Genomic DNA, 12301 nt, shown 5'->3' on the forward strand with positions numbered 1-12301 from the left:
AAATAGAAATTATTACTAAATTGGGAAATAGACTAAAAACAGAAACATGGATATATACTATACTTAATTATGGGACGAAGATTTTGAAAAAATAAGTTAGAGTAGAGGAACATAGCTTTTGGGGAGCTTATTTTAAGAGTACATAAATTGTTTAAGAACTTATTTTGCCAAACACTTTGAAAGAGCTTATAAGTTCTTATATTTAAAAGAGTATATATCTACAATGATAGTGATAAAATCATAATTTTCAAGGACGGGAGAGTACTTAATTATGTAAGTTTGGATTTAATTTTGACAGCTCTTACACATTTTATTGGAGTTAAAAAAAAATTTTAGGCAACTATTTTAGGGATGTTTGTAAAAATAGGCAATTTTTTTAAAACTTCAAAAAGGGTAAATATCACTTTTTGGCCCATCGTTTTAGCGTTTTCTCAAAACTATCCCACCCTAAGGGTAATTACAAAATAATACCCATCGTTTCATTTATTTCTTGTTTGTGACCCGCAAAAATAATTCGATGACTGCAAAATGAGGTGTTCCGGCGAACAACATATGTCAATACACATAGAATTAAAAAAAAAATTGTACACACACAAATCATGTTGCAGCTCGGTAATTGGAACCTCCATGATCTTCTTCTCCTTCATTCTCTCCGACCCGCCGTTTGCCGTCACCGCCGGTTCCCGAGTCCCAACGCTCATCACCGTGTTTCCTCCGATGATCTTCTCTTTTCCTAACAGCTCTACACACCCCATAAATTCAACTTAATTATCTAAACTTTGCTGCCCATTTCAGCATAGGTTGCAGATGCCGTGAAAAGTTCCAGCAAAGAAAAAAAATGAACCTTCCTAGTTGTGGAAGAACTAGTTGCAAAGAACTGCTCCACATTTGGTACTCACTGACGAGAGAGAGAGAGAGATAGAGATGTTCTTCAATTTTGAGCGATCGATTCAGATAATCAGCAGAAAAACTTAAAATACTCAGTAGAACAATCAAATGGAGCCTCAAATTAATCCTAGCTGATTAAGGCTGTGGCTGCGGTCACTGCTCATTGTGATGGTGGAAAATAAACGGATCTTGAAATAACTGCAGTGAGAGCCTCAAATCCTAGTTGCTACTACCACAGGCTTGTTCGCAGTGCTGAGGAGGTGGTGGTGGAGATGGCGGGGAAGAAAGTCTGAATGAGGAAGGAAAGTGAGAATTTTTGTGTGCATGTGTGGGATTGGGGGAGGGGGAACGCAGGACGTGTAAATGAGGAGGAAAGTGATTTTATGTGCGTGATTTTTTTTTTATTTTTTTTTTAAATTCCATGTGCATTGACACATGGCTGTTCGCCGCACCACGTCATTTTGCAGTCACCGGATTATATTTGCGAGTCACAAATATGAAAAAAATAGAACGATGGGTATTATTTTATAATTATCCTTAGGGTGAGATATTTTTGAGAAAACGCTCAAACGATGGGTCAAAAAGTGATATTTACCCCTTCAAAAATAGACCAATAGTTTTAAATTTCAACGTCTTTGAGTCACATTTAATTATTTAAGTACAATCGATCTATTTTCGGCCACATGTGGATCCAAATACGGCTCCAAATATGGCATATAAATGTCGAATTATGGTCCAAAAATATCAAAATTTAAAATAATTAATCTAATTTTGCAATACTGAAAAAAAAAAATTGGTCTATTTTGCAAACTATCCTAAGATAGTGGCGATATTATTGAATAGAAACTACTGTAGACAGATTCAACAAATCGATCGATTTATCTAAATGAGATCTGGAAAATGACATGTGATACTTTATTTGTTCACAACATATGAAACGAATGATTATACATAGATGTTTTTGTCGTACGAGGGCAAACACAAGATCAATAACTAGAATTTGGTATATGAATTATCCTAATCGTAAAATGATATTTTACGTATTAATTAATTTTATATAGATTGTTAATTATACACCTTTATTTGTGAGTGATAGTATTGTGCACTGTGTGTAATATAATCGGAAAATAAAAATCTGGAATCAAGTATAACGAAAAAAAAGAAAGAAAAAGCGTTTAAATTTTAAATCAACTAAATTATCATCTATGAGAAAAGGTGAAAAGAATTGGCAGTTAATTAATGATATAGCAAGCACGACTTTGGTTGACCTTGAAAGACCTGCAACACCCCATCGGAGCCACCGGCAACGAGCGTGCAGCTCTCCCCCGGGCCCGGCGTCTGGCGCCAGCAGACGCTGCTGACGAACCCCTGCGGGTGCGCCGCAAATCGGCAAACCCAAATGGGATGGCCCCACCTTTTATCGTAGACGAAGACACGATTATTCTCTGAGCCACAGCTGAGCAATCCACCGCCTCTCCACAGCGATAAGCCGACGAATCTCCGGGTGTTGACGTGGCCTCTATACCTCCGAATAAGGCGGCGTTCCTCGGCGTGCCACATCATCAAGCTCCCATCAATCGAGGAAGAAACTATGGTTTGCGAATCCAGAAATCTGGCGTAGCTCACGGCCTTGTCGTGCCCCTCCAAAACGAAAACCGGCTCAACCATCCTACGCGCATCGTAGCCGTACACTTTCCGGTCCGCGCATCCGACGGCCACGGTTAGACCGCCGAACGGGTTGAACTCGACGCAGCAGACCGGGCTGAGGGCCGGCCGGACCGAGGCCAGAGAGGTCCCGGCATGGCAGCGCGTGTCCCACATTTGCATGGTGCCGTCGTCCGACCCGGATGCGCCTAGGGTCGGGTCCCCGGTGGAGTAGTCTATGCTCCAGACCCGCCTCCCCCCATGCTCGTCGCGCTCGAAAACGGGCACCCGTTTCTCGAGGTCGTATTCCATGACCACGCCGTCGTAGTCTCCGGATCCGATGAGTCGGGATCCGGACCCGGGCTTCCACTTGAGGCTGCTCAGCTTCGCCGGAGTGTACATGTAGTAGTCGCATGCAGCCGCGTGGTCCACCACTGTTGCCGCACCGCCGCCCTCCTCCAACATTGGAAACTTTTGGGCGTTGTAGATTCTGATTTTCCTGGCGATGCCGCCGGTGGCCAGGAGGGAGTTGGTGTGGTCGAATTCGAGGACTCCGATGGCGTCGGAGGCGGAGGCGGAGGCGGATGCGGAAGCGATTACAGCGGAGAGGTTGAAATCCCAGTGGCTGGCGGGATCGGTTTCTTCTGCGGAATCCAAGGAGGAGTTTTTCATATCCCATTCATGTGAATTTCTAGGCGGCGGTGGAGGTTGGTGGAGCTGAGGGGGTTTTCAGCCAATCAGATCCATCTTCCCTCGGGCTAAGGTAAGTGTTATCCATGCCTACAAAAATATAACTACGTTTATGGTCCTAGATTACTTGTTTTTCCACCTTTTTATATGCGTCTCTCACTTTTTAATTCTTCATTTTCCCCAACTCTCACTCACAAAACTGAAGCCCCATTTTTTCTAGTAAGAGATTTTTGGTTTGTATTGAAAATTTCGTACTAGCTATTTTTTTTTATTATTATTCTACGCATTACCAATAAACGATTTGGATATTTTCAACAGATTCAGATGATTCGGACATCCAATTGATTGATTGAAGGAGAAACATCTTACCAACTCAACAAAAGTTCATCATCAAATATCTAAAATGAATCAAACAAAAATTTATAAATGTCACTGTGGATACGATGGTTCAAATAAAAACAATTATTCTAGTATATATAGAGTAACTAAAAATAATTTATAATTAATATTGATCTTTGTATAACTTATTATTGCCATAAAAAGAAACATTATTTTGAATAATCCATTTAATTAATAGTATGGACCAAATTGAGATCTGCCACATTACTGTATTCTATTTAATTTAATTTAATTGTCTCATTTACTGTAAAATATTCAAAACATATAAAACAAGTAAATCACACTTAAAAATTATTAGGTGTGACAAACTCATCATACTTATAGAAGTATCAGTGATTCAAACTTGAGATCTTTTTTACCTGAAAATATTAATTTAATTAACCACTAGAATGTCCAAAAAGAATATTAATTTCATGTTTTACTCCTAAAGTAATATTCTATTCTACTGCTTAAAATATAATGACATATACCGCATAAAATTAAATAATATAAGTCTCTGTAGCATTTCTTTTACAGTGCATCCCAGAAGTTAATTGGTATCCGTATCATATAGAAACTAGAAAGAATTTGACAATTTGTCTATGTACATCCACCATAAATATATTCAAAACAAATCAGATATATATAGGATTCATCATATTTAAATACATGAGACTTTCTTTCTTTTTTCTTTTTTTTTTAATTACAAAAAATGTCTAAATATAATCAATTATGCAACCTGCACGCAGGCATAACCTCACCACCACTCAAACGATGGGAAAACATCACCGCACGCACGCAGACGAGAAACACAGGAACCTCAACACCAAACAATACAACACCGCTTGCATGCGGGAATACAACACCACCTAAAGTGGAAAAACAAGCGCCATGCGTGTGGAACCTCAACACCAAACAATACAACACCGCATGCATACGGAAATACAACACCATCTAAAGTGGAAAAACATCACCGCACGCAGACGGAATTGAATCCATGACCTCTCACAAAAGAGAGTCTTTAAGTGCCTCAACTTTACCACTCTCATTGACTACATGAGACATTCTTGTTATAAAGGAAAAAAAAGTTTAAACTGAACTATGCATGCGGATTTCCATTTGAGGTTAAATGTACCATAAACTTGGTATCACATTTTTTGTGTCAACTTTTTTGATTCTATTTCTCTTTTTTTCTTCAATTTCAATTTTGTATTTTTTAATTTAATTTTATAATTATTAACTAGGGTTTATTCTATAGGGTCTATAATTATTTTTTATTATTTTATTAGTTAATACTATAAATTAAGTTGATAAATTCAAAGTTAGGGTATATACTTTTTTAAAATTTTAAGTTTTGAAATAAATATTAAATTTATAATATTATAATAAGTTTTATTTTCAAAAAACCATTTTAGAAATAATAAATATAATAATAAAATACAATAACACTATAAAATTGTGGGACACTTAATTTTATCCAATAGATTTTGTATATGAAATGGTGGGACACTTAATTTTATCCAATACATTTTGTATATGATATGATTGAAGATAAATATTGTTGTTCGACGACTGTGCCAATTGTTTGGTCCAAGATAGAATTAAACAAAATAAAACCCAAGTCAATAAAGATAGAACAATACAAATCATAGACAGTGACAGACACAGTAATGAAATGATCAACACGAGCTAAAAAGACTAGCAAACATATATCGAGAAACATATATATTTCATTTCATTTCATGCATGACGAGTTTATCTACTATATTAGTATATAGTAGATATATGGATAGATTCGTGTAAAAAGTATTAAGTAAAATAAGAATGAAGAATTATTTTTAGTCATTCTATCGTCAAAATATACGATGAATATATCACCTTATTAAATGAATGCATCACCTGAATTCGAATCTCGGAGGAAGCGAGTTTTTCTTTTCTGAGTGCATTAGTTTTAGCAACTAATTAATGCATTAATTTTTATTACGGACGCATTACGGATACACTATAAGGAAATATTCAAGTAAAAATCACAAAGTAATATAAGAACGGAGAACTATTTCAATCCTTCGATCATCATGATCTACGATGGATGCATCACATTTATAAGTGTTGATTTAATATATCTTATAGCTTATATTTATCTAGAGGGAGAAAATTTTACATGGGGAAAACTTTTGGAGGGAGCAAAATTTTTACTAATTTGTTGAATATTATTATTCAATATATATATATATATTGAATAATATATTATTCATTAATTATTCTCATTCCTCACGAAAAATAGCAATTTATACAATGTAATCATATATATATATATATATATCTATATCTATATATATATATAACCACAATGATTTAATTGAAACCCTTTATTTGGAGTCCTCTTGTCAATAAGCCGAACAATCCATTATTTGGTAGAAAACTTACATATCCCATCAGACTCATAAGTCATAAATAGGAAAAGAAAAAAAAATCGTATGGAGAATCAATTATTTCACATATCATATCCTTTCGTTTTATGTGACATTTATTTCTTTATGCAACTCCTTTTTTCTGCATTGACAAACTATTATGCTATACTTGTATATCCATGAGTAAATTTGGTGTGAAATGTGAGAGAAATAATCATATACTATAAAATTTACATTGAGCGATATTTGTGTTGTCTTGTTCATTAATGCGGACAAATTTTGGATCGTGGAATTCATTTTCTCTAGGTTCTAACAAAATCTCATGCTTTAGTATATTTATGAATTAATTAATCATTTGAAATAAGAGGGTAGAGTTTTGGGGTGCAGGTACGTGAAAGTGGTTATGAATGGATTGGTATTTAATTCTTTGTTGTATATATAAGTGGCGGAGGGACAACTGAAATGCTGGTTGCTTTTCTACCTCAATTCGGTATTGTGGACAGCCCCGGTCTGACGTGGCCTAAGACAAACCTTATGTCACTACTATAATTTTCATATTAAAACTAATGTTATTAATGCCATTACTATCTCATTAAAGTATCAAGTGCAATTTTATTTGAAACACATTTGCCCAGAAATCTTGTATGAGACGGTGCACTGCGCTACATGTGTTAATTAGCTTGTGTGTGTGATTTTATTTATAACAAAATAAAGACTCACATTTTGGTTCTCAGCTTTGTCATAAATTTGATTTTTTAAGCTTCCATTTTGTATCTGGGATACTTCTGTTCCTCTGTATATACGTATTATAAGAAATTGAAGATATCACCTATATACATTAAAATTGAATGCCCTTATACAAAAAACTAATTACAAAGTTTGAAAGCAGTGGGACCCATGTTTCGTTCATTTTTTTGAGGAATTGACAGCTCTTATTATCATGTAATGCACGAGATTGATTCGTGTGTTTTCTATATTCAAACACGTTGCGATTTGTTGGAACAATATCTATCTGAAGTCTTTGGATACTTTAAATAAACAAAATGTATCTTGAAATTACTTCCTTCATCTTGGTCTACGTGCTGAATTAGTGTTACGCTTATCATGTGTGCATATGCTTTCATGTTTAAGAAGAATCAACAAAATTAAATTTGACCTAACTTAATTTCTTAGTAAAAGTGTTCATATATTTAATCCATTCAGTTTAAAATCGAGTCAAATCGAAAAAATAAATAAAAACACAATGCAAAAAATATTCTTACTTAAGGCTAATAATTAGCTTTAGATTGAGATATTTTCCAAAAAACACTCGAACGATATTAATCTTAAATTGAGATATTTTCAAAAAGATGTTCAAACAATGAGCCAAAAAGGTGATATTTACCCAAAAGTATCCCCACACTCAATCTATTCAACAATCTTTAGCTTTTTCGATGAAAAAAATTACTGTCAGTTCATCACGTCTGCACACAAGTTAAGTTGAACATAATATATTACTAGTATTTAAACGCATTAGAGATTTTGACCAAACTTCTAGAATATTTTTCCTCTAGTTTGTGTCAATCAAACGAGTGCTAAGTTTATATATGGGTATTATCTATGCTTATGAGTATTAAGTTATGTATATCTATGCTTATGAGTAATATTCCTGCTATAAAATTGTGGCTTCATGCAAGCCAATGAGTGCATCCACAAGGTGCCATTCCGTCCACCCTACTTTTCTAAATTTAACACAATTTGTTGGGACGTTTTAATTTGATATTAATATATATATATATATATATATATATATATATATATATATACTATATAATTTTCCATTTATAGGATTAGATTTTATTTACGAACGAGCAAATCACAAGCGTATTTGTATGCATGTATTTTCCGAAGCTCAATGGAATTATGGAACGTAGCACCAGTCCACGGCAACTAGCTTATAATGAAATTGGAGAGATGATTCACAAAAGGGTAGTGCTATTCATACATAGTATGGATAAACATAATACCCTTATAATTTAAATAGGAATGTTTAATTTTCTTTCTAAACCTAAATTACCCCTAATCATACACGGTTGTTTAATTCTAAAATAGACATGATAGCCGCCGATCATGTAAGCCCCTAGATCTCTTCCTAGTAGTCATTGTTTCTACTAGGTAGAAAATCTAAAATTATTTATGGAATAAATATATTTAATTTATTTTTATTAATTCTTAACTATGTATGTATATATTTTCATATTTATTCCAAATATAAAAAGTTAATTAGTCATTATATTTTTTTTAATAAAAATAAAAAATAATGAATTTCTAAATGTTATTTTATAAACAATTATTTAATAAAATTGATCTGTGATATATTTTTTTATTAAAAACGAAAATAATGAATATTTAACTTTTTTTAATAATGGATGTATGTATTTGTATTTCATTTTTATTTTTATTTTTTCTAAATCTGTATTTAACAAAAACTAAATACATTTTTATCATGTGTTTTTAAATAAAGATTATTTAATATTTAAAAGTGATTATATATACTAAACTATTAGAAAATCAATTGCTCAAAATTCCTATTCCACTTTATCGGTCAAAACTTCAAGACATAGAAATTGTATCAATTTTAAATAATGGCATATCCATTCCATCAACTGTTCAAAATATATGAACCATACTTGACAACATAAATCAATGGCTTGAGGATGCGGAATCCTTTAAATGGTTTTTCAGTAACTGGTTAATTGGTAGCAATGGGTGATGTGCATCCTAAGAACTTTTAGAAGATAACATTTTCTTAACTGACTATTCCATTCGTTCATAAAAGAACTTTCTAGGAGGGAGTGACTAGAGTTTTAAGAAAAATATTGTTGAATGCATTGAGAGTAGAGAAAAAGTTGTTAAGTGCATTAGTAGTGGTGAAAATGTGCTATAATTAATATTGGAGTTGTGAAAAAATAAAAGTAAGTAATTATAAGTGGTGGGTATAGTCCAAAAATAGGTAGAAAATTTTTTGTGGACGTCTCAAAAAGGAAAAATAGAAAGTTCTTTCGTGAACATAGGGAGTATTAAATTACAAACAATTACGTAAGATTAAAACTTTTAAAAAGGGAGGTTGCAGTTGGTCTTGCATGCACTAATGAGACCAGTTGCAGGTACACTATATATAAAAACTTTTAGAATAAAATCTAGAACAATGGTGTGGTGTGATGGCTTCCCTTTATTACTTAAGATTGTGGGTTCAAATACCACTAGTGGCATTTTTTTTTTTTTTAATAAAAACTTTATTCAATCTTTAGAAAAATCTTATTTAATCTTTAAAACATCATTTACTCTCGAAAAATGAATATTATTGTTTCACTAAATACTTAAAGTTACATACTCCATCCGTCCCACTATAAGTGAGACTCTTTCTATTTTGGGTGTCCCACCATAAGTGAGACTCTTAACTTTTTGTGTAAAAGTTTTACCCTTTAAACACATTTTTCACTTTTTCACCTACACACAAAATACACATTTCTTAATTCTCGTGCCCAAAAAAGGGTCTCATTTATAGTGAGACGGGGAGAGTAATTTTTTTTAAAATTATATATAGAGTGTTAGTATTTATGTTAGAAGTTATGTCATCATGCAATGCATGCTACATTCTTTTAAAAAATAAATCGTCATTACATTTATAAAACTAATTAATATGATATTAGACAAATATATATTATAAATTACAATTTTATACTTAAATACAAATAAAAGCTTAGCATTGATTTGTTTTAAAAATAAATCATCATTAACCACATGTATTATCTAATTACTACATAAAACTATAATGTCGTAGAACATTATATAGAACAACAACATATTAGTAAAAATTGAATAGATATATAAAATATATGTTGTTTATATATATATATATATATATATTAGGAATATTATTGTTTCACTAAATACTTAAAGTTAAGTATATATAGAATGTTTTTTCTTTAAGTTACGTATGATCAAGTGTTATTTGTGTTAGAGTGCTAATATGACTAAAACTCATTTACATTGATTATATGTGTAGAGTGTTAGTTTTTATGTTAGAAGTTATGTCATCATGCAATGCATGCTACAATGTTTTGAATTATAGATAATCATTTACAATTATGAAACTAATTAATATGTTAGTAGACAAATTTATATTACAAATTAAAATTTTGTACTTAAATACAAATAAAAGCTTAACATTGATTTATTTTAAAAATAAATCATCATTAACCACATTATTTAATTATTACATAAAACTATAATGTAATAGAATAACAACATATTAGTAAAATTGGGATTCTAACACTCAAATTTTAATAATAGATATATAAAATATAAATGAAGGGTGTCGCACATTGAATATATAAAATAAAATTAATAATTAATCAAATAAAAAATAACATAAGAATATTAAATAAATTACAGATACATAACAAGAAAATAAAAGCGAAAAAATATGAAAAAAAAGAATGCTGCTAAAAAGAATTGATCCTAAACCTATGAAACATTAACCTAGCTCATTGCCATCTTTCCTACTTGCTATATTCAATAATAAATAAATAAAACAAATCTTTTATATATGTCAAATAATATGTATTTTTCTATATAGAGTTAAGTATCAAATAAGTCCCTATCATAGTGGCCCTTATCACGTTTAGATCCCTATAGTCGAAATTGGGCCAACTAAACCCTCAAAGTGCCTAATTTTTAACAATCGGGCCCTCCGCCCTAATGGCTGTTTAACACCATTAAGATTTTTTTTTTAATTTCGCCAAAGTCGCCGAAAACTCGCCGGAAAATACACCTCTCATTTTCTCTTCCGCTTTTCCTAATTCCAACGGTATCAACCGCTCATTTTCTCTTCTTCCTAAGTTTTCCGGCGATCTCGCTTTTACTAGCATCGTCTTCAAGCAATTACTCTATTGATCATTATATACTAACCACATTTTCCATACAAATATATGTTTTAATTTGAAAGAGAGGGAGAGAGAATCCAGAGATAGGCAAATAGTTGGAGCAAGCTTCCATGGAGGCAGCCATGGCGGAAGCCCTTCTATGCGGCAAAACCAAAGCTCAGATTGCAGGCGAGAGCGATTGGGAATTGGTCTGCTATGGGAGAGAGGGCAGCAGCCGGATAAGATTTCAGTGGAGTGTATGGAGAGAAGGGAGGTGAGCCGATTGTTCGTCGAGAATTGTAGCGGCAACGGCAAAATCTCGAAGAGGGAAAAGTTAGGGCTATCCTTGTTCATTCGATTTTTGAGATAGATAAAGGTCGAGGGATGGAAGGCGCCGACTCACTGGTCTTCCTGAGGTGGCGGCTCGCGACAAATTCAAGAGGAGCGGCTTCTCGCCAGAGGTAAGGTCCGCGGAATGATTTTCAGAGAGGGAAGGTGCTGCGAATCTGGAAAGAGAGGCCTATATTAATGGCGGAATCTGAAAATGAGCGATTGATACCGCCGAAATATGGAAAAGTGGAAGAGAAAATGAGAGGTGTATTTTTCGGCGAGATTCCGTCGACTTTGACGAAATTAAAAAGAAATCTTAACGGTGTTAAACAGCCGTTAGGGCGGAGGGCCCGATTGTTAAAAGTTTGGCACTTTGAGGGTTTAGTTGGCCCAACTTCAACTATAGGGATCTAAACATGATAAAGGCTACTATGATAAATGCTTATTTGATACTTAATCCTTCTATATAAAATGAAATACATGAAATTTATAAAAAGCTTTAATCAGGAATATAAATTATTAATTAGTAATATATGTTTACTAAAACCAAATGTTGAAATCACAACATATAAAATTAATAACAATGCATCTTTTAAATAAGTCAATTTATAGGAGAACAAATTTGTTTAGTAAAGTTTTATATAAAATTAGTAAATGATATATCTATTTATTAAGGTCTGAGAGTAAATCAATATTAAGTTGTAAGGCTTTATATATTGATTTACATTACATTTGTTACGTAAAGCTTTAAATAAATCAATACATATTAGGTGTAAAGTTTTATATATATAATTGATTTACATTAATTTTGTTTCGTAAGCTTTAAATAAATCAATACATATTAGGTTGTAAAATATAATATTTCTAAATTATTATATTTATTAACAATATTTGTTATTTTTATTCATGAGAACTTATACTTATTAAAAGTAACCTACAGCATCCCATGCGGTCAACCGCACAGGAGACCAACCCCTAATATAAATGAGAAATAACAAAAATTTATGCTTTTAAATGTCTCATTTCTTATCCCACATTTTAAAGACATAAATT

The 12301-nt window shown here is 32.5% G+C and overlaps 1 protein-coding gene across 1 annotated transcript; it reads right to left on the reverse strand.

The window, feature by feature from the left end:
- Window positions 1–2051: 2051 nt before the first annotated feature.
- On the reverse strand, window positions 2052–3463 carry LOC130993492 (WD repeat-containing protein RUP2). Its single transcript, XM_057918398.1, has one exon. It carries the CDS (start codon window positions 3202–3204, stop codon window positions 2125–2127), a length of 1080 nt encoding a protein of 359 aa, XP_057774381.1. The 5' UTR covers window positions 3205–3463; the 3' UTR covers window positions 2052–2124.
- Between the last annotated feature and the right edge of the window lie 8838 nt (window positions 3464–12301).

The sequence above is a fragment of the Salvia miltiorrhiza genome, chromosome 7 (assembly GCF_028751815.1).
Source record: "Salvia miltiorrhiza cultivar Shanhuang (shh) chromosome 7, IMPLAD_Smil_shh, whole genome shotgun sequence".
Classification (NCBI taxonomy): domain Eukaryota; kingdom Viridiplantae; phylum Streptophyta; class Magnoliopsida; order Lamiales; family Lamiaceae; genus Salvia; species Salvia miltiorrhiza.